Below are 23922 nucleotides of genomic sequence, written 5' to 3' on the forward strand. Positions count from 1 at the left end.
TCCATTGCACCTGAGAGTTGAGTTCTTTGCACAAATAGATATTTGAAATCAAATGAACATTATTAAGAAAATACATATTATTTATCTGCTTTGTAAATTCACATTCTTTAGGAATAACTATGCCATGCTCAAGACTGATACAACTGTATACGCAAAACAAAACACAAACAACTAAGCAAAAAAAAAAAAAAAAGTAGAGAAAACCTCCATCTAGTTTTATAACATACTTAAAATAAGAAAAACAGAGCCATGATAGCTATGGACGGCAAGCAAAAGTTCCCTCCCTCAGTTAAAAAGTTAATTCTTTAACAGCTGCAAGGGTTGCCTTCTTGGCATATGTTCGAGCACAGAATTTATTACACAAAGCATGATCTCATTGGGTATGCAAGGTAAATAGTCTCATTAAGGATGTTTTATGAAGAAACATTACTGTTCTAACAAGGTCAAAGGGTGAATAAGGTATGAGAAAGAGGCAGAAGGCAGTGACCTGGAAACAGACTACAGTGCACAGCTTAATTTACTGTGCCTTCCTGAGCCCCAGCACGATCCTCCATAGGCTCAGGCCAAAAAGAACTGGTCAGATGCTAGAACACATGCTGGGCAGAAAACCCATAGAAAGGGTCCCATGAACACCTCCTCAAACCAGCAAGTCTGCTAAATAGGATCTACCTTAAGCAATTGTATGTATGTATTTATAAAAGTTTACCCAATAGATATATTAGGAGGTTATTTACCCTAGGTTAATGGCATTTTTCTTTATAATATTTTCAGCAAAACATTCTGTAAATAAGCTCTCAGAGAACATTTAAAATATAATGCTTTAACATTTGCCTGAGTGTCACATTTAGGCAGGTTTCAGTTATTCCGTTTTTCCCTCTTAGCATCTGCTCTCACTTCACTGCAATGGCTTCTTCGTCTTGGACTCTTTAATTGTACCCAGTGACCTTACGACTTACAAGTATTCAAGAATTCTAATGCAACGAGGGAAGATGCCTAAATTCAATTTCAGATTTTTTTATGACTAGTATTTGTGTACCTGAGAAGTAAAAACTATGGAGTGGAATGGAAAAATATGCAGATTAAGAGAATAGTTTTATCTCCAATACCAGTTTTTTTCAAAATATTTTATCCTTAGCTCAATACTCATTCTGTAAAAGAATTACTTAGAGCCACATCATTATAGTTTTAATTATCTTTTACGGACTATTACTTAACAGCATATTTTATATAAAATTGTCTCAATTTTAAGCAAATTATAAGTAACGCTTTACATTATTTACATGAAAAGTAAACTGACTAGGTTCTAGTCGAGACTACCAATGTTGAGATTATAATTGAATGATTAAAAATTATTAAAACTTAGCAAGAGAAAGAATTGAACTAGATAACAAAACAAAGAATAATAATACCATGAATTGATATAGACACATACTTTTCACAACTGGCATAACACAGAAAACATTCTGTATTTCTGACTACCATTAGTCTAGTGTTTTAACATTTTAAAAATGCAAGACAAAGAAGCCAAGCAGAATTAAAAAAAATATATTCATATTAGAAGCTAAGACTAATATAAAAAAAGGATGAGTGTAATAAGTACATGTTAATGAGTTAACAGGATGCCACTCAAGTTGGGGGGGGGCAATTAAATAGGCCTGAGGGAAGAGAGAATGTCAATGTTTGTATCTTTTATGCATTTTAAATAAATATTACTCTACATTTTATTCCACTGACATTATCAGAATAAGTCTAAATTAGGAATTAATAGTAGCCAATGATGCATGTACTTGAAAAAAAATTATTTTTCTAGGCTGGGATCTCTTCAGGATACAGGCTGAATTGGTCTGGAAACTCCCAGATAAAGCAGAGCCAAACCAAATGGCCTTTTTTGAATAAGTGATTCTCTTACATTTGCTTCTCATGGTTTCATTCCAACTTTTCTCTGCACACAGAGTTAGTACTAAAACATTTTGAGGCGCTCTGATGATGTCTTGTGTTGGCAGGTCTCAGGTCCCTGCTGAGGACGAGGCCTTCTCAGCTGCCTGGTGGTGAGCAGAGCCATGCCAGGGTGGGGGCAGACACACATGCCTGACCTCGCAGCTCTGTTTAGAAGATGAACGGCTATTTTTTCATCTGGTATTCTGCCACAGTGTAAATTCCAGAGCTTTGGTGACTCTCTCAAAACCTAATTCAGCACGGCAGGCTGGACAAAAAGAGTCTTTAAAAGAATATGCTTTCCACTTAAGTTTCAAAAATATTATTCAAATGTATACCACTTAGCTACACTAAAAGCAAAAGGTCCAAGAAAGCATTTAAGAAAGTTGTTAATAAATATGATGCTAACTCATCAAAAAGAAACTTTTAGGAGAAGTAAACATTAGATCCCTTTTTATATTGAGTGATTCCTTATAATCTATTTTGCCTTCACAGAGGAGAAAGAACAGTAGATTTAGATGAAAACAAGTCAGCCCATCTCTGCCAGAGCTAGAAGATGAGCTGCCCTGAGGAGGTCTTCTGGAGATGATTTAAGTAGTTCCGGAAGGATAATTGGGCCATTCTGGAAGTTTTCCTTTTGGGCTGTAATTCATATTTATGCCACTGTTAGTAACTTTTAAAGTAATGTCACATTTACAATAAGGATATTAAACAAAAACACTTAGGGTTTCTTCTCACAAATTGCCTACCATTTTCCTATCAGTATTCTGCTTATGTTCCAAAGATAGGTTTCCCTTCATTTAAAACATAGTCTGCTAGCATGTTGTGATTTTTAACACTTCTATATGTAACTGGGAAGAATTCATGGTGTCTTTGATGATAAATTTCACTGATGGCTTTGCTGATGTTAGAACAAGTCTCTTCTAGTGTAATGGGGTAGCCCACGGCTGTCCCCCCAGAGCAGAGGTCTTTGCTAGGAGTCAGTTCCTCATTGCTGATTTGGGTTAGCGCCAATTTCATGCTAGGATTTTCAAACAGACAATGTGGTTCTAAGTTACACACCATGTAAAGCACAATTTTTAGCGTCCATAATAATTTTTAACTTCCATAACTGAATGGGGATGATACAAACCTATAACCTTCCCTGCAAAGAATTTGTATTCTTTAATAGCAATTTCTTTGGGCCCAGAGTTAGGATTAGAAATTCTTTTCTTTTCAATTTGAGAGAGTGTGTGTGTGTGTGAGAAAGCACACATGCAAGGGGGGAGGAATGGGGGGTGACAGAGAGAAGAGAAGAGAAGAGAAGAGAAGAGAAGAGAAGAGAAGAGGAGAGGAGAAGAGAGAGAATATGAATCCTAAGTAGGCTCCATGCTCAGCACAGAGCCCAACACAGGGCTTGACCTCATGACCCTGGGATCATGACATGAGCCGAAATCAAGAGTCAGACGCTCAACCAACTGAGCTACCTAGGCAACCCTAGAAATTCTTTTTTAGATTCAACAGGGGGTGCCTGGGTGGCTCAGTCAGTGGTTAAGCATCTGACTTCAGCTGAGGTCATGATCTCACAGTTCGTCGGTTCGAGCTCCACATCAGGCTCTCTGCTGACAGCTCAGAGCCCGGAGCCTATTTTGGATTCTGTGTCTCCGTCTCTCTCTGCTCTCCCCCTACTCATGCTCTCTGTCAAAACTATATAAACATTAAAAAAAATTTTTTAGATTCAACTATTCTCCCTTTACAGACATGATCACAGAAAATAAAAGATCATGAGATATGCCCAGAATAATGATACACTCTACATTCATTTGGTTTCTGTATTCTCATGCTCAGAACTTGTCTAAGCATTTTATTGCACAGCAATAAAGGGGGAAAAAAGGGAAGATAAATAAATGAATGCTTTGCTGACATTCGAAAACTGGTTATATGTCTTAACGTGAGGACTACAGTTGCCATTCTCTAACAAAGCTGTTAAGGGAAATAGAGAGTATGTTAGGTTTCACCCCAAGCCCCAATGAGCTAGGCTAGTCTATCCAGAAAATAACTGCAGCCAGGGGCTCAATGAAGCCTTGGTATGATAACAAAGGCAGGTCAGGTGCCCTCCAAGAAGCAGCAAGCCAAGTACAGTAGGAGAGGGCAGGCAGCCCTGCCACTTCTGACCCTGAGAAAGTCTAATGAGAGATGAAAAAGGGAAAAGCCAAAAATAAGTGTTTTACCTCTTTAACTTCATAGAAGAACAAGACTAGAGACAGGATCCAGGAAAGAGGTACTCTCCATCCCTAATCTTAGGGTCCAATTTGTACTGCTGAGTTTGACACATCAGCATGATTTCCTTTCTGTGGATGCAATCATGGGAAATGATTCTGCCCTTGACCCTGACACATCCTTGGGGAAGGGGCAGGGATGCAGAGAAAAGCTGTGATCTTCTCCTGCCACAGATGGACCCCCGACGATTCAACGTTGGATATCTATATTGTGAGCACTCTAACAGAGTTATAGCCTTCTAGAACAAGAAGGAACATCACAGATCAGCCAGTTTAATCTCCTCATTTTAAGTCAGATGAAATAAAGTTCCAGGAAGATGAATTCACTGAGATTCCAACTGGTAAAGGGGATTTCTACACACGGCCTCATCATTTCAAGTATAGTAGCCTGTTGGTTGGGTCAGCCATAAGGATTTTTACAGAGGAGGGGCTCAGGGAAACCCGTGAAAACACATTTGCTCAGCAAGACATTTACCTGTATTTATTTATTATGAAAAACATTTGATGAATATTATGAGGGAGAAGCTAATGACCTCTCCCCAGGACATTCGATAACTATTTTAATATCTGCCAATAAACACAAAGCCATCCAGATAGAATTCCAGCTTTCTTAAAAATAGCTTCTTTGGGATTATGATGAGAAGTGGTCAAAGTTGGATAACAAAGTTACCCATGACCCTTGGTGGCAAGCTGGTTAGCAGACCAACGATGTTTGCAACTTACAACGATTGTAAGTTGTCTTATCTGTGTGGAAGGACATCTGTGTTGGTAATGACATCCCAGAGGCTATGCCTTGATAAATGATCCAAATAACTGCCATGTATCCTTCTAATTATAAATTTCAACAAGACACTGAATAACTGCTGTAGACCTATCAAAGTCCTGTGATTTGAACTCAATTTTTATAATACATGGGATGCCAGTCATGAGCTGAAGCTCCTGAAGGCAGGTATCTGCATAAACATGTAGTTTTCCTGAGTTCCAGGAAGCATTTGGAGAAATAGCTCTTATGTGCCTATAAATGCCCTCCCTTTTTGCCTCCATGGAACAACTACATGGCATAAACTATGATCTCAATTTTTGGTAATATTTCATATGCATCAGTTTGGTCAAGGAATCACTTACATGGATTATTTCTAATATTTTCAAGTTTTTAATCTTTTATTTTCAGGGAAGCACTATCAACCAGTGAAAAGACATATAGTATATTACAAAAAAAGTAGAGAAAAGAGACCAGAAATTTTGGGAAGAAACTCTGTAAGATATATTATTCAGCTACTTGGATGACTGATTGTCCATAAATATTTTAGTTTATTTCCCAAAGTGTAAATAACTATTAAAAGATATGTAATTTTTAAAGGCTTAGTAAAAGTAACAATATAGTTAAGGAGTTCAACTAATAAAGGATCCAAAAAAAGTGGAGAGAAGCAGATATTATGAAAACGAGGATTGTCCTACCACTTTCACTGTGGTCTGTGCACGGTCTTCCTTAGAATCACCTGCTTATTTCAAGAAGCAGAATCTTGGCCCACCCCAGATCCACATGTCAGAATAGCTACAAGTGGGGTCTGAGAGTCTCCATTTTTTAGAAACTCCCATGTAGATTTTTTCTACATTCTGAAATTGAGAACTACCAACCTAAAGGTTCTGAATGAGATTCCAGGAAGAGGAAACAGAGTATCTGGAAAAAAGTGCTTTAAAAGAAAGGCAAGTAAGAAGGGAAGGAGGGATACACAGAAATTAAAAACAGGGTCTACATGAAGATTTCTCAATCGTATCACCATTGACATTTGGGGCCACAAAACTATTTGTTGTTGTGTTCTGTCCTATGCAACGTAGAGCCCTATGCAATTTAGTGGGATCTCTGGCCCTTTACTCCCCTAAAGGCCAGTAGCACACTCTCACTCTAAGTTGTGGCAACCAAAAGTATTTCCAGACTTGGCCAAATATCCCTCCAAGGGATATAATTGCTGCTGATTGAGAACCACTGGTCTACGCTACGGAAGTTGATAAAAACAGGAACAGTAAGCTAGAAAGATAATTAAATTCCTAGACTATATAAAAACAAGCAAATGAGAACTGAAGTAAGCAGCATGCTAATTTATGATGCTCCTAAAGTTAGTTTCCTTGATAGCAAAAGTCACAAACTGGAAAGTAAGCTAAGTAAAATTAAAAAACAACAACAACAACAACAACAACAACAACAACAAAACCCCTTCATTTTCATCATTCAGAATGTGGCATATTTCACAAAAAAATTGTATTTCTGATATCTCAAAAAGAAATCTTAAATTCTGACAAGATCTGCCTGTTTTCTCCCATGGCAACAAATGTCTGGAGCTGAGAGCTGGCCATGCCCTTTCAGATGAAGCACTGAAGGTTTTCCCCTGCTCTCTACAGATAGGTGAATTCTATACAGAATTCCTTATTTGTGTCACTGGTGTTGTAAAGGATTGGAACCTATCCATACATTTAAAACTTACGTTTAGTTTTCTGGAAATCCAAGTCTTATTACCAGTGCCACACCACAAACATATTTTACGAGCAACATGGGCACAACATACGGTGCACTAGAGAAGTTCCTGCAGCTTAGTGTAATCACAGCATCAGGTTTACAATTTAAAAGGCATGGCCAAGTGCCCTACCACGCCCAAAGGGTGTGTGTACTGACTGACAAGTGCATATCCTGTAGGTTATTACACTCATAAAAAAAATGAGTAATGACTGACTGACTTCAACATTCTCACATTAAAATTCAAGCTGGGCTTTATACAATAGGCTTCCTTACTAACTACCCATTAAAAGAATATCTGTTCCTGTAATGAAACAAAGCATAATCTTCCTTCAGCTGTGTTGCTGGCACTGCTCCCCTTGGTCAACATCCTGCTGACACCACCTGGAGGGAAAAAGGTGCACACCCCTAGGTTTATAGCCTGTTTCTCATCTTCGGAAGTTGCACCTTTTACCCATCCCATGAATGCTAGCCCTGCGCCCAGCCAAATTAAGTGTGCAATTAAACCTGACTACTGTGTGAAGGAATTTCCAGGTATAACCTGCCCAGAGTTACTTCAATCATGAGTGTGGTTTCATGCGGTTCAGTTAGGTAGGCACACATTTTCCTAATGGGTGGAGGCCTCACAGACACTGTCTGATAACATTCTCCTTCTTCAGCTTGTAGGTTTCTCTATTTCCCAGAAACGGAGCCAGAATACTGTCTTCATGTTTATGGTTATGAACACAGCATTGCTTATTTCTGCTTTATTCAACTGGCCACCCAAACATGGGCTGAGCGTTTGTTTCTGTCAATCTTGGTGAAGTTCTTGGGAAGATAGGTCCCTCTCTCACCTGAAATCAGTACATATACCTGACTTTGACCTTGGGTTACAAATGTTCTGGAAACCATGATTCCACTGATGTAGCTCATGATCCCTGGGATTTAGGATCTCACTAAGCTGCTCAACTAAATCTTCATCTTAACCTATTCATCTCAGGTTTCCCTCACTCCTGTGTTTCCTTTCCATTACCTCTTGGCTTTGTCTTTTCAAATTTATTTTGGGGGCTCATTTCTCTAGCCCTTTCACTCCAGGTCAACTCAAACTAGCCTCTCTTGACCTTAAACTTCACTACAAATTACCAGACCAGGGCTAGAATTTCCACCTTAATAGCTATAAGAGCTATCCCAAGATGGCCATTCTCTCATGTTGGGGACAAAAACTGTGGTTAAATAAGCATAATTTGGAAGTTCAAAAATCACATAAAATTCCTCATCAGTAAATGAAGAGATACATAAAAACTTTTTTGCAATATATTATCATTTAAGAAGTTGCCAAATTATACTATATAAGTCAACATTATGATCAAGACTTATATGTTTTTTTTGGAAACGGCACCTTCTTGGTAAAGGGATGGAAAAAACAATATTTATAGAAATTTCTTAAAATATCATCCTTGGAATCTTTGTTATGGGACTGTTTACAAAATGAAGCCTACTGTGCCTTTAATAACTATATAACCAACCTTACAATTTTTTGCTGAAGTCAGCTTAGCTATGTATGTGCAAGGTTTAACTGCATGCTCATTCACTCATTTATTCTGTAAGCATTTATTAAACACTAACCGACTTGTTCCAAGTGCTCTAGATATGAAGACAAAGGGACAACTTTGCTCCTAAGAAATTCTTGACTAGTTGGCATGAAATACCTATAAACAAATAATTATAATAAAAACTGATAAATGCTACAATAGGGGCTTTGGAAGCACAGAGGAGGTACTAATTAACTTCATCTAAGGAAGTAATAAAAAACTCTATACAAGAAGTCTTAATAAAATACATACATATATAATATCTGGAACAGCCTAAAAGGGAGTGAAAGTTCTTTCCAACTGTGTAAAAGATTGATCTGTGAGGGCTGCACTTAATGTGGAGGTGATGCAGTGTTTGAAGCAGGCCTGGGGTGGGTGATGGAGACTAATTAGCATACGGAAGGAATATGTAGGCCATTTAAGAATTGTGCGGACAAAGGCACAACCAGAAAGTTGTGAGCAAGAAATCAGAGTGGCTTCATGGAAAGAAGTGGTGCCAGGGGGTAAGGGGAGAGGGGAATGAGCTGGGTGAGTATGTAGAGGGCCCAAGTCAGGAAGCAATCCAGAAATCCCAAAGCAGCAGTGTGTTTTGATGGGTATAGGTTGTTAATAGTGTGATGGCAAAATAATGGTCCTCCAAAGACATTTACCACCTAATGCCCAGAACACGTGAATGTGTTATCTTATAGGGCAGAAGGGACCCTACAGATTGACATACATTAAGGTAGGAGAGATGCCTTTAATCTGGCTTTGAAGATGGAAGAGAGTCATGAGCCAAGGAATATGGGCAGACTCTAGAAGCTGAAAAAGGCAAGGAAATGGATTTCCTCCTTGAGCCTCTACAAAGGAACAAAGCCTGCTGACATATTATTTTAGCTCAGTGAGACCCATTTTGGATTTCTGACCTCTAGAACTATACGGCAACAAATTTGTGTTGTTTTCAGTTTGTGGTACTTTGTTATAGCACTGATGGGAGACGCGTACACATAGGAATACAGGTGGTTTTCTTGGCCTTCCCCTATGTCTACTGCAAATGAGAGGACTTTGCTGTGCCTGACAAAGCGTGCTGTCACTCAAACCACTGAGACTGACTGGCAGGAACTTCTCTGTAGCGCAGGACCAGAGGGAGCTGTGGGAGGGAGAAGTCACTGGCGGTGTGGAGGGCACATTGGAGCAGCTGGAAGGACTAGTTACACAGGGTAGAGCCTAGGAGTGGCACAGAACCTTTCAAGGGGCAGGGTAAGCAGGTAGAGGCGAAAGGGGTGTATGTGAGTTGAAAACAAACCAAGCCTTGTGTTCGCTGCGTTATGTTCAGTCACGGGATCCTATTTATTTTGAATTTCAAATAACCTAAGGGGAGGCTTCAGATTCTGTTTATTAAAGAAGAAAATGAGTCAAACATTTTGAAAAAAACTGACCTACTGGATATGAAAGCTTGTTGGGAATGGGGCAGTTAGTGAACCTTAGAGTAAATAAATCAAATACAGCTAAGTCTTTTAAGTTTTATTTTGAATCTGTCTTAGACTCCGGAGTGTTTTAATCAAATCTCTTATATAATATTTAAAGCCTGATAAGGATTTTTGTTTAATCATGAAACAACTGGAAAGCCAACAATATGTCACCACTAATATTATCTGGAAAGAGTTTAATGATGTGACCAAACCATCTCTACTGGGAAAGAATGGAGAAGGGGGTCAAGATGTCCTTTGCTCTGAAGAACAGTGTGGAGAACAGACCCACTTGAGGTCTTGGACGACACCACATACACAAACATCTGACCCACTGACTACCAGCTTGAGAGGGGACAGCCACAGTGCTGGCATGGGGGCACTCTAAGTGTGTGGGGGGGGGAAAGGAGTTATAACCTAGCTCCTTTTCTCTCTCCTCAGTGGGGGCAAATGTCTACACATGTCCAGGGTATGAGGTAGGAGCAAATGAACAAACGTGAGGTGACACCTAAAATGGCATTTCTAAATCTGCTTCTTCTCTCGTAAAAAATCACAAACCTTTCCATGGACTCTCTCACCCCCCAGTTTCCTTCCTGAGATTATTCTCAGCCTTCTCATCTCTTTCCTCACTCTTGGCTCCCCAGAAGAGAGCTGTAGGGTCACTGTTTCAGACTTTTCCTCTCTGACGTTAAGAAACCTACCTTCATCTTTGCATTCTGAACACTCTGTCCCCAAATATTTGTAGCATTTAAATGTAAAATTTAAAAAGTTATTGCTTAGAAATGCACAACCCAGTAAAGTCAGTGGACTAAACGCTAACATGGACCTTTGCAGGGCTGTTAGAGTTGACAAGGAAAATACAAATATGTATTAACTTCAAATATCATTTTTAGGGGACCTCTCCTGATAAAGAAATATTTTCCAAATGCTGATTAGTGATTTACTTAAAAAGAGAAAAGTAATGCTAAATGGAAATAAATAAATAAATAAAACAATGGTGCTTTAAAAAACAAAAACGAGGGCGGGCGACTGGGTGGCTCAGAAGCTTAAATCATGGTTTATGGGTTCAAGCCCCACATTGGGCTCTGTGCTGACGCCTCAGAGCCTGGAGCCTGCTTCGGATTTCGTGTCTCCCTCTCTCTCTCTGCCTCTCCTCTGTTCATGTTCTTTCTCTCAAAAATAAACATTTAAAAAAAAAAAAAAAAAAAAAAGACGGGTGCCAGGGTGGCTCAGTTGGTTAAGGGTCTGACTCTTGGCTTCAGCTCAGTTCATAATTTCCCACTTGTGGGTTTGAGCTCCACATTAGGATCTGCACTGACAGGGCTGACAGTACAGAGCCTGCTTGGGACTCTCAACTACTCCTCTCTCTCTGCCCCTCCCCTGAAGCACAAGCTCACTCGTGTGCATGCTCTCTCTCTCTCAAAAATAAAGAAATAAACATTTAAAAAACAAACAATGAAAGGGCTTTCTTATCCTAAGAAAACTGCTGCCAGTGTTCTAGTAACCCCTAGAACAGATGTTCTTGGCTCTAGTGTACTGATGTACAATGCATACTATTTTAAAAGATGCCCGTGCTCCCTCAGATTTACTGCATGAGGGTCTCTGGGAGTAGGGCACGGGTGAGTGGGTTTAAAACAAAGACTTGACAGATGAACGTGATATACAGTGAGAACCAAGAATGACTGATCGTTTAATTACACAGTCCTCTTGGGCTTCCTGTTGTTCCTTTGCATTATCTTTTGAATTTGGCTTAAAATTTCTAACTTAACTCAATTTATCGAAAAATAGGAGTATATACAGAATGGAAAGGTGTTTTTATTCTATAGGCTTTAAGTGTCTGCTTTAAAATTAAAAACAAAAAAGTGAGCTACTGAACATATGCAAATGTTTCTAAGTCATTATCATGAAATGCCAAATAAAGATGAAACTGAATTTTCACTGGTGAACTAATTTTAGAATTAGCAATGGCTTGGTTTGAGTCTTTCTAGATTAAGAAAACTTTGTGTGGAGAGGTCTTCAAGAATAAAAACATTAAAAATATTATTCACACAAGTTTGTCTCCTGGCTTCTCAGGCCATTGCTGCAGGTGAGTCCTGAAGTTCCTGAGGGAAATGGTAACATGCTATGGTGGTTCAAGAACTGAAGGGAGCTGAGAGAGAGCTCCTAGAAAGTGGCTCCCGAAGTTCCAGCCTTTCTTCACACACGTTTCCTAGCATCCGTTACAAGAGTGATAAGAGACAGAGACATGGCACATGTTCTGAGGAGACCAACCAGAGCTGCTTCAGTTGTCCTCAGACCAGAAATGACTTAGAAACCTCTAAGGTGGCCAGAAATCTTCATAGTGAAGTTCAATTTTTCAGCAAGAATGTGAAGAGCTTATTTTCGCAGCTTGAGTTGAGGGAGCAACAGGAAGTGAAGAATTCCGTTTCCTGACAGATGCTGTAGTTGGAACTGGGACGGAGCTATGGTCATTCTGCAGGAGTTCACACTGCACAGCTGCTCCCTTCTAGACAATGTCCCATGCAAGCATTAGCAGATGCCACAGGGCCGTTTGGTAGGATCAGCACGCATGGGAAGCAACTAGGCAAGATGAACCAACCAAATATCAAGGGACACAGTCATGGGAAGTCATCCTGAGGTGCCACCACTTTGATCAATACAGGTCAAGAAGCTATGGGTACCACTCTAAGGCAGAGAGAAAGAACTCCAGGGATTTGGGCCGCTATCAACGGTAAGGATGTTTTTTAAGTACCCTGCTGCAATTTTTAATGCTTATCGGGTCCAAAATAAATCTCTTCATTCTTAAAGATTAGGTCTTTGAAAACAAGGCCAGTGCCTGTCTTCTCATTGCTACATCGGCAACATCATGTGGAACATCTGGAATTTCAGAGGTGTGCAATGGATATTTGCTGAACAAATCAACGAATGGGTTCACCAGAGATGCACTTTTGGATCAGTATGATCCCCTCCTATACAAATTAAATTAATCTTAATATAAAAAAAATAATTAGCTGGTAACTGAGCAACTGCTTATCTTCCTCACTATTTAAACATGTTCCACATTATCATCCTCTCAAAACAAATACTGTACAAACACTGAAGGAGAAACAGAGCACAATTACATTTTGGAGTTTCTGACTTCTTTGACCTAACTCAGCAACTGCCTTTATATTATTGTTGATAGATCTTCTTTTCAAAATAACGAAGCAGCACATTCTGAAGAAACCATTTTTATTAGCTCTGCTAGTTCAGTTTTTAAGAGCCTCCCTGCCAAAATGTAAATCATTATTTTTTCATCAGTAAATAAAGTGCTCGGCAAACGTCTTCACTCTTCTTCCATCTTTATTCCCTCAATATATTGCAGAGAACTATTAGTTTCCTTTATTAATCGCTGTAGCAAGTATGTATAATTTGATAAATCAATAAAAATATTTTAAAAAATCTGTTAGAATTGGGTTAGCCTTTATTTTATTTTATTTTTTTTGTAATATTCTTACTCTAATACTATTCTTTTTTTTAATGGTTTTTTTTTAAATTTATTTTTGAGACAGAAAGAGAGCATGAGCAAGGGAGGGGCAGAGACAGGGAGACACAGAATCCGAAGCAGGCTCCAGGCTCTGAGCTGTCAGCACAGAGCCTGACATGGGGCTCAAATCACAGACTGTGAGATCATGACCTGAGCTGAAGTTGGACGCTTAACCGACTGAGCCACCCAGTCACCCCAGAATTGGGTTAGCCTTTAAAGGGTAAGTTATCTGTGCCAGAAAAATCATCATCTTAACAGAAACTAATGATATTAAATATCATACATATTTACTACTGAAGGCTGACAGACTGTTGGCAGGTTAGCTGGATGGTTTTCTGTATGTCCTAGAGGTGAGAACAGAGGACTTTATTGTAATATAAATAGCTTCCTCTCCCCATCTTCACAATCGTAACATTTTACTGTGAAGACGGGGAGAAGAAGATGTTTATTCAGAAAGGCAACAAGCAGATGATCATTAGTCTCTAGGTTTTCAAATGAAAAAGATTAAATTATATTCCTTAGTGGACATGCCTGTTAATTAAAAGTAAATGAATTCAAGATTTTCACTGTGGGAAATCAGAATTTGAGGTAGACAGTGCAACGAATCCTAGAGAACAGACAGGGACTTTAGCTAGAATGACTGAGCACCCTTTCTAAGTTGACTGAGTATGGTAAACCTATGATGCCTAATTTTAAGTGGTTTCATCTTCTTCCCTAATATTTCCTTAGCCCTCATTCCCTACCCTTCCCATGATCCTAGAGCTCCTCCTTTGTCCAGAGCGTGGCATGTAGGGACAGAGAACTATCTTAGTATAGAGATGTTTTACAAGAAAATGTCTACCTTACGCATTAACTGGTGATTTTTTTAAAATTAAGATTTGCTTTATTTATGTTGTGTGTGTGTGTGTGTGTGTGTGTGTGTATGTGTCTGTGTGTGTGTGTGTTTTCTGAAGAGCTATATCAAAAAGCCCTGAACTCCAAAATAAAGCCTTAGTAGTTTTTTCCAAGATCATGAAGTTATTGTTTTCCTTTGCCAATTTGCTTGCTAAAAACAAATGTTTTACTTTTAAATATATGGGTAACTTATAACATGTGAATAAAAATCAGGGTGTTGAAAAAATTACTATGATTTAAGGGATTCTCTACAATTAACAGTTATTGTAACTGTTTAATGAGTTTACATTGAGTCTATTATACTCTGATTGCTATCTATACTTATAGCTCCTTCCTGAAAAATGGGATCAAAATCTTTCTTGTCAAAGATCATCAAACTTTGCAGCACAGGGATCTACAACCTGCCACACCAGCCTGGGTAAGGTAGGGGCAGCAGAGGCAAAGGCAGCCATGTGTCTATATCCTCTGGAGGATTCCACCCAATCAGAAGCCCCATTCTGATAGTTAACCAACCAATCAGCCCAGACCCTCTCTTGGAAGTTTGACTCCAGGACACTCAGATGACAATGAAGCTAAAGGGTACAGAAGGTAGCGCCTAGAAACAAGTATAATGAAAATAATGAGTAAGCAAAAACACCAACAGAGGGAGGAGAGAGCTTCCTGCTTGAAAAGAAGCCAAAAAAAGAGGAAAACAAATCTAAGAGAAAACCCTAGAAATTGAAACCTGATGTGTCCCAAGCAACATCCCAGTATTTCCCAATGGCTAATTGTGAAATTATCAATATTCTTATAATAAAACTCTATCACCTGGGGTGCCTGAGTGGCTCAGTTGGTTAAGTGTCCAACTTTGGCTCAGGTCGTATCTCATGGTCTGTGAGTTTGAGCCCTGCATCGGGCTCTGTGCTGACAGCTCAGAGCCTGGAGCTGGCTTCAGATTCTGTGTCTCCCTCTCTCTCTCTCTCTCTCTCTCTCTCTCTCTTTCTTCTCTTTCAAAAATAAATAAAAATAAAAATAAAAATAAACCTCTATCATCTGAAGTAACTTTTCAAAGAGTGCAACAATAGGAAGCACTGCGAACAAAGCAAAAACAAAAGCTCCCCACAATTTATCAGAAAGTTAGAAAACAATCATGTATTACAGAAAACAGCACTGAGTGTGTGGAACTGGAAGGCTGCTGGAGTCCAGACAAAAGAGGACCGTACATCCGAGGTGGTGCCCAGGAGAGAGGCTGGCTCTGATGCCAGTTCTCTGGAGATCACCAGGGCCAGTGACAAGCTATCCTGGCCCCAAAAGGTCAGAAAGGCTAAGCTCTGCTGCCCATTAAGTAGAAGGGATGACAACCTACCAGGACAGACTGCAAACAAAAAAGTTAAAGGATGCATGGAAGTAACAAGGGGCCTTTGTATACCAAGCAAAACTTCCCAAACATCTCTGGGTCATATATTTTAAAAGATCCAAGAAAAGCGGCCTACCTGGGTAAGCCCACCCAGACATGAGTATGTGCCTACAAATGTGTATGTTCTTAGGAGGGACGAATCTTTGAATCGAATGTTTCTATTGCTAAGATGTCATCTGTCACCAAATAAGACACCAATATAATTAAGAGTTTAAAAAAAAAAAACTAATAAAAATTAAATGCACATACTGATCGCAAATTATAATCATAATAGGTAAACTTTGGAAGAAAAAAAGTCTCAGAAATGAAGAAAAATAGTAAATCTTGAAATTGTGTCTGCTTTGGGACCAATCCTGAACTTTCCTCTTTGAAATTTTGCAAGGTAAAAATACCAGTTGTTTAACTCAAGTCATATTACTAAGAAAATGAGTATGGCGTAACTTATACGTGAAGATTCAAAAACCATACTTTCAATATATATATAAAAAAAAAAAACAAAAAACAAAAAAAACCATACTTTCATTGATTTATAAAAATGTGTTATTTCCCTCTGCACTTTACTGTTCAAAAGTCCCACTGAAATTCTTATTGTCTCCAAGCAAGAGGAATTGGAAAGAAAAAAAAAATCCAAGCAATGGTATTTCTTCATAAAACTCAGTACACTTGGGCTTTCTAAACTTATACAGACTACTGCATATCCTGCCTCAGGAGACCCTTAAAGATATAAAAATTGTTTTCCTTATTGGATTTCAGATATTAAACCTCCTCTTCACTGGCGTTGATCCTATAACTTCTCTCACCAGACCCACACCGCGTGTGAGTTTTGCAGGTGACCAAAAGTTGCTGGCAGGTAAAGCCAATTTACCTCAAGTAGAAAAGATCCCTTTTCTTGGAGAATCAGTTATGATTCTGTCACTCTAGGATCTTTGGGTCTTTTGTTTTTCACCCACTTCTCCATTTCAGTTCTCCCAGCATTTCACAGCAGGAGACTGATTTACTGATGTCTCTAGTCTCCTTCCACCTTTTCCTCCTTTCTGTTCAGGGAAAACTCCTTTGGTTATCTGTAGAATTCTTACTTCTTCTGCCCAGTAGCAGTATTATTCTTATGTTTCCCTTCTTTTTAGTTCAAAATTGTGAACTCTATTTTTAAAGTTTTATTATAAAACGTTCATATTATTAAAAACAAGACACAACCTACTTGAACATTTCTTCCTCAGTCTCTTGACTCCTCCAAGTCTTTTCCTATATAGCTAGAATCATAGAGTAAGTAAAATTTTAATAATTTTGCATGCTAATTTTTCATTATTACTTTTTTTAGAAAGTTTCTATGTTGCTCTGGATTTTCATCGCCGTAATTTTATTGGCTGATTAATATTGCATTATGTGGATGAATTTTAATTTACAGATTTTCCTCTCTTTGGTTCCATCCTCATCAGTAATATACGAGAGTGTATCTTTGAACACTGCTAGTATCAGCATCTTGCTTCCCTTCCTTTTTCACTGAGCTGCCTCCTCTCTGTCTCCAGAAAGCAACCATCATGTCTACTGTTGCTACTGCTTCCTGTGTCTGACATCCCTCTCTTCTCACATGACATGACATGGTCCATTCCAGGAGGAAGAGGTAGCCCTGCCTGATACGGCCACCCTTTAAAGGAAGGCTCTGGCTAAACCCAGTGAGAGTGATTTTGCTGGCATTGAGGAAAGCTGCAGATAGGCGCTGGAAGTAAATTGGAACCCAGATTAGAAATGCCCTGTGGTTTGTAAAGTCTACATTTCTAAAGCTACAGGAAGCAAGATTTTAATGTTTTAGAGGCTTCATTAAAGGAAAGTGAAAGGGGACTTAGCCTATTTGATGAGAAATGAAATAAGAGAGGGGTGTGTTCTGGAAAAGAGGGAAGACAACGGAATTAGAATTCTTACGTTGCATTTTTTAAGTCTCTGATGATATGATCTTAGATTCCAAGTTCCTCTTCTGTACATGGGAGGACTGGAATAGAAAAATCTTGAAGATCTCCTCTATATGCCATGGCCAGAGTGCAGTCAAGTGAGTGAAGTGCTCCTCAAAACTTATTCTTGGTCTGAGGGCCACTTGGCTTTAATGATGTTTTATGCATTTTAGGAGAAGCTCTAAAAGACATGTATATAGATCATCCTCATCAGAACACTGGCATGTAAAAGTGATTAATTCTTTGGAGAAAGCTATGTAAAGCAATAAATTCTCATGCATATGGAACCAAGACTTTTTTAGATCTACTGATAGGGGCTAGAGCAAGCATGGCAGGCCCAGCTTGGGGCCAGAAAAGCTGTTATTTTCCTTTCAATTTCTCTGTTGACATTCTCACATCTTCTGCTATATTTTCCTTTGCATGCAGCCTAAAGCGCAGCAGGATTTTAAAGAAAAGGAATGGTACTTGTGGTAGGAAGGAGGGAGCGGATCTAGAGAAAAGGGAAGAGGCACATTTTCTGGCTTTAACTTCCGAGACATAAAAATCGACTTGTTCTTCCTTCCTCCCACTTTCTAAGGTAGATGCTAGTGTGGGGACACAGTTAGGATTATACACTAACCAGATGATAAGCTAGGAAAAAAAACGTTGTCAAGTATTTTGGATTCCTGAAGTCTTCAGAAGGGGAAGGCTAATTTTGTTCCCAGAGTGATGACCACTCACCGACAGAAAATGCCGGCCAAATAGTACACTGGGTTGGCAGCTGCCTTATCCCCCAAGAGAGGTAGCGGGGAAGAAGGGTGGATCAAAGGAAACTGCACAGTCCTCCTTCATTAGGACAACGGGTGAGATTGGAACATGTATAAAAAGGTTTCACTTCACTCACATTTTTAAGATTGCTTCACATTAAAAGGTTAAACTTTACATTATCCTTTTTGAAGATGATAAAATTGCTCACATTTCCTATTGCCCAAATTGAAACTAAAAGCAAGGCTTCAAAATAAATTATAAAAGAAAAAGAAAGATTACAATGTAGGTCACTGCAACTCGACACTTAATAAAAGTTAAGGATTTAATCTCTGATCCAGAAATGGTTAAGTTGTAACTCGAATCTGAAGAAAAGAGTATTTTTCATAAATATTATTTCCTACTCTGCCCATTTTTGACTCACTACTTGCAATGACCTCGAGATTCAAAATATGCTTTCTCTCTAGTAAAATGTTTTACCAAAACTCACAAAACCTATGCCTCATACACAGAAACCAACAACAAACTATGTGAATTCTATATTCGGTACTGTGTCAAACCTCACTTACAGATCATTACAGACACAAATAAAAAAGCAGGGTGCTGCTGCCATTAATAGATAATCTGGGCTATTTTAAAAATGCCAATCTACAGGGGCTCCTGGGTGGCTCAGTCAGTTAAGTGTCTGACTTTGGCTCAGGTCATGATCTCACAGTTTGTGGGTTCAAGCCCCGCGTCGGGCTCTGTGCTGACAACTCAGAGCATGAAGCCTATTTCAGATTCTGTGTCTCCCTCTCTCTCTGCCCCTCCCCACCCCTCACGCTCTGTCTCTCTCAAAAACAAACAAACATTAAAAAAATAATAAAAAAATAAATAAAAATGCCAATCTACAAATAGTGGACCTAGGTCATACAGCAGAGTGACACTGGGTACAGGCTTTGGTGCCAGGGACAGAGATTTGAGTTCTGGCTCTGCCATCCCCTGGCCCTGTGGCCTTAAGCCACTCCTTTAACCTCTCTGTACCTCCATGAACTCACTTCCAAAATGGACAGATTAAAAGTATGTATCACATATGTTAACCGAGGTTGAAAAAGGATGACACATATAAAGTCTTAGCAAAATGCTGAGAACACAGAAGCCTTCAAAAATGCCAGTTAATCATTCATTCAATTAATTAATTCAATAAATGGTTACTGAACACCTACTTTGTGCCAGGCACCGTTCTAGTTACTGGGGAAAAGGCAATGAACAAAATAGACAAAAATTCTTCCCCTGATGGAATTCACATTCTAGCAGAAAATATCTCACAACTGAATAGTGCTTACAATTATTTATTATTATAGCTAAACCAGTGGGTTTTAATGCCACCCAGGGTACATTTAGTGAAGCCTGGAAACATTTTTGGTTATCACAACTTGGGGAGAAGAGGTTGCTATCAGCATTTGGTAGGTACAGACCAGGGATGCCGATATACCAATGCATAGGATGGTTCCTTATTATGAACTACCTGGCCCAAAATGTCAACAGTGCAGAGGTTGAGAAACCCTGTTTTATTTATTTATTTTTTCAATATATGAAGTTTATTGTCAAATTGGTTTCCATGCAACACCCAGTGCTCATCCCAAAAGGTGCCCTCCTCAATACCCATCACCCACCCTCCCCTCCCTCCCACCCCCCATCAACCCTCAGTTTGTTCTCAGTTTTTAAGAGTCTCTTATGCTTTGGCTCTCTTCCACTCTAACCTTTTTTTTTTCCTTCCCCTCCCCCATGGGGAGAAACCCTGTTTTAAAGGTTATAAACAGGCTCAGTTCATTCTTAACAATACACTATGAGGTAGGGAATTATAGATATGGTTATTTTGTTATAGTAACTAATAGTACTTATATTTTATAGAATGGGTTATATAATATTTATAGTAATATTTACATAGTAAAGTTTTACAATATTTGTAAATATTTGTAAGTTATATAAAATTTACATATAGACACTTTAAAAGATACTTCAGTTGTGTGTATGTATATTTAGATTCAGATGTTGGATTTTTACAAAATTGATTCAGTTTATTTTATAACCAATGGCTGTACCCTTGTGCCATCTAGATTTTAAATGATTCATTTCTCCTGATTCTCACTCACATGCTTAAGAAGGTGATCTTTTGCGCCACATTTGCACTGATTCAGATAACAGAAAAAGGGAACAGTGTGGTTACTAGAAACACCAGACCACAAGTCTAGAGATATAAGACCATTTTACTGGCTGTGACATGTCTGGGCAAGTCACTTAGCCTCTCTGGGCACCTGAGGTTCACCATCACCAAAACATGGGGCAGTAATATCATTTGGATCATGTGTGAAGGCGCTATGGAAATCACAATGAGCATTACCTCCACCCACTGAACATGCACTGAGTGCTTTCTTTTCTTTGCACACTGACTCATTCAATCCTCATCACAGTCCATGAGGCAGACATGCTGATCACTACAAGTTGAAGATAAGGAAACATGGGCACAGAAAAGGTGGTAGCTCCCTTGAGGTTACATGGTCAAGAAGTAGCTGGATTCCCACCCAGGCAGTCTGGCTCCAGAGCCCATCCTCTTAACCAGCAAGAGCCTCTCTGGCTGAGCTACTGTGTCACATATTCAGGCCACAGTCTGACATGAACAGTCTCAGCTGGCCACGGTCCATACCCCTCTGGATTTCTAAAAGTCTCTCTGCTCTCCATCCTGCCATTTTACTCACCAGTCCCGACTAGCAGCCTATTGGTTCATTTATCAAAGCAAAGAAGGATGAAGTCTCATTTGATTTCTTTTTCAAATTACTTTATTTCTTTTAATTAGGCAACATGTGTACATAACACATGCATTAAACAGAATACAAAATACAAAGCCATGGAAGAGAATACAATGACAGTAATTCTCCTTCCTATCCTTGTCTCTCAGCTACCCAATCCTTTCTACTGAGACATGACCAGTTTCTTGTTTCTTGTATACTATTCCAGAAATGTTCGATACAATATATATTCTTTTTCCGAAACGGATATACCACTAGTAGTAGACAAAACATCTATTTTGCAACCTGATTTTTTTCACTAAACAATATTTTGGAGATCAATCCATATAGAGCTTCCTTTATTCTTATTAATGTCTGAAGAGTATCTGTAATTTATTTAATCAATCTTGACCACATGAATAATGTATTTCTGATGGTCAACAATGTTATAATGACTATTTTATGAATTTATCATGTCTTACCTGCAAAAATATACTTAGGATAAATTCCTAAAAGTGGAGTTATTGAGTCAAATGTTTACCATTTTACTGAAATAGCTAAATTCCTCTCCATAGGGGCTGTATCACCTTATTTCCATCTCAAATGCATAAGATCACCACTGAATTTTACTTTATTTCTATATCATCAAACAATATATCATAAACATGTTTTATTTTTGACATTTGTAAAAAATATCTTAAATTTGCATTTCTCTTATTATGGTTAGACTGAGACTCTTTTCATGTGTTTCAAGTACCAGTTGTATTTCTTTTGTCTATAAGTGTTCTGTTCATATTCTTGTTCTGTTCAATCTCATTTTTTATAGGAACTTTCTTTTTCTTATGAAATTGCAGGAGCTTTTTATGAAGAAATAAACCCTTTGTCTGTAAGTCGCAAGTACTTTTTCCCAGCTTCTTATTTATTATTTGCCTTTGAAGCAATATTTGATTTGTAAATAGTGTTGATTTCCTCAATTCTTTTAATAGCTTCTGAGTTTTATACTTAGAAAGGTCTTCTCCACTTGAAGAGTATTAAAGAAATATCCATGTTTTCCTTTAGTACTTCTATGGTTATATTTCCAAGTTTAAAACTTTGAAAGACTACGATTTATTTGGGTGGAGATTTTGAGTTTGGATTCAACTTTCTTGTTTCCCAGATTGCTTCCCAGTTGTCACAATAATTTCTGGTGAATAATTGATCCTTTTACCACTGATGTGGAATGCCAAATTTACTATATACAAAAATCTCATGTTAATTTTTTTCTTGACTTTCTGTTGATCTTACAATCAGTAAACAAACAGACCATTTTAATGACTATAGCTGTATCATATGCTTTATTATTTGGTAGAGCTAGTTGCCCTTACTATTTATCTTTTTCAGAATTTTGTTGCTTGTTGTTTAAGAACTTAGAATCACCAATTGGTAATTTAGTTAGGACTGTGTTACATGCATAAATTAATTCAGGGAAAACTGATACCTTTAGCACACTGGACCTTCCCATTCATGGGCACTGTATACTTTTGTGTTCGGTTCAAGTCTTTTACCATCCCCACCACCCATCCTACCCCCCTTTTGGCAGGTTCATGTGGTATTTCAAAGTTTCTTTTGTTTTTGTTTTTCTTTAAATACAGGTCTTCCTTTATTACATTTATTCTTAGAGTTAGAAATGTATTCATATCTGATTAATGTTATCACATATAGGGCTTATTTCTAAACAGACATTGTAATAAAAACTGTTAGTTATGGTTTTATATAAAAAGTCATTCATTTTTGTGTTGGTTTTGGTTATGTTCCCAGTTTTTGAAACCTTCACAAACTCAGGGTTGAAAACTTCACTAGGACTACAGCCACATAACATACTTTTTTTTAACTGCTGCTAAGAAAGAAATACTAAAATGTTTTAGCATGAGTATAGAACTTGTTAAGATTTTTAGAAATCTTTGCTCCATGTTAGCTTCATCTTAAATTTTGGGAGTATACAGAGCTTCCATCTTAATTTTTATTTAACTAAAAACACAAGACTTACCTCCTAAATTCATTCCAGCTTGAAGACATTTCTGAAGTCTGCAGGCAGGACAATTCTTTCGTCGAATCTTATCAATGATACAGTCATTTCTTCCAGCACATAAATAGTTGTGTTGCCCTGAATAAAAAAAAAATTGTTAAAACAAAGACTACTACACTAATATAAAGCACTAATATGTATAATCAGAATATGAAACTTCATCTTTCCTGCCTTGAAATTTCTTTTAAAAAATAGATGAGAAATATGATTTACAGATAATACAGGCATAGGAATGCTCACTTTAACCTAACACAGACATAACAGAGTCACTTTAAAATAACATAACATAATAGACTTTATATTACAGATAAGATTAATACTACATTCATTTCCAACTCTCATATACATACAGCCACGTTCCCTCTCTCTGAAATTTTTGATAGCTGCACAAGCCCTCATGGGCAATGGTGCAACTTTCATTCAGATATCACAGCAGCAGCAAAGTGAATTATTCGAAGGCTCTCTTGCAGTTGTTTAAGCTATGCCTGCCCACCATTTACACGTGTGATTTCAGTGGGAAGACTTTTAAATTATACAACTGCAAATGTTTAACTATTTCATACTGTGGACCAAACTGTAACTTCAAACATTCAGATGTGGGAATATGCTTAGCGAGAGGCATCTGCTGGCAAAATGTAAAATTGTAGCCTAGTTCTATTATTCATTTATTAATTTCAAAAATAAGTACCAGGCACTATTAGAAACACTGAGGAGAGGGGTGCCTGGCTGGCTCAGTCAGAAGATCATGCAACTCTTGAGTTTGTGAGTTTGAGTCCCATCTTGGGTGTAGAGATTACTTAAATAAAAAAAAAAAAACAACACTGAGGATCTAGCAATGAGAAAGGCAGTCAGAAGTCCC

At 38.2% G+C, this 23922-nt stretch overlaps 1 protein-coding gene across 4 annotated transcripts in view; it reads right to left on the reverse strand.

The window, feature by feature from the left end:
* The window catches only part of NR3C2 (nuclear receptor subfamily 3 group C member 2), a 351426-nt gene that overhangs the window by 81718 nt on the left and 245786 nt on the right, over window positions 1-23922 (reverse strand). For all 4 annotated transcript variants that reach the window (XM_078445709.2, XM_078445710.2, XM_060655652.3 and 1 more), the window contains exon 4: window positions 23025-23141. In XM_078445709.2, coding sequence (XP_078301835.1) covers window positions 23025-23141 — 117 coding nt within the window. The remainder of the gene's footprint in view (window positions 1-23024; window positions 23142-23922) is intronic.

Source organism: Panthera onca, chromosome B1 (genome assembly GCF_046562875.1).
Source record: "Panthera onca isolate mPanOnc1 chromosome B1, mPanOnc1 haplotype 2, whole genome shotgun sequence".
NCBI classification, from domain to species: Eukaryota; Metazoa; Chordata; class Mammalia; order Carnivora; family Felidae; genus Panthera; species Panthera onca.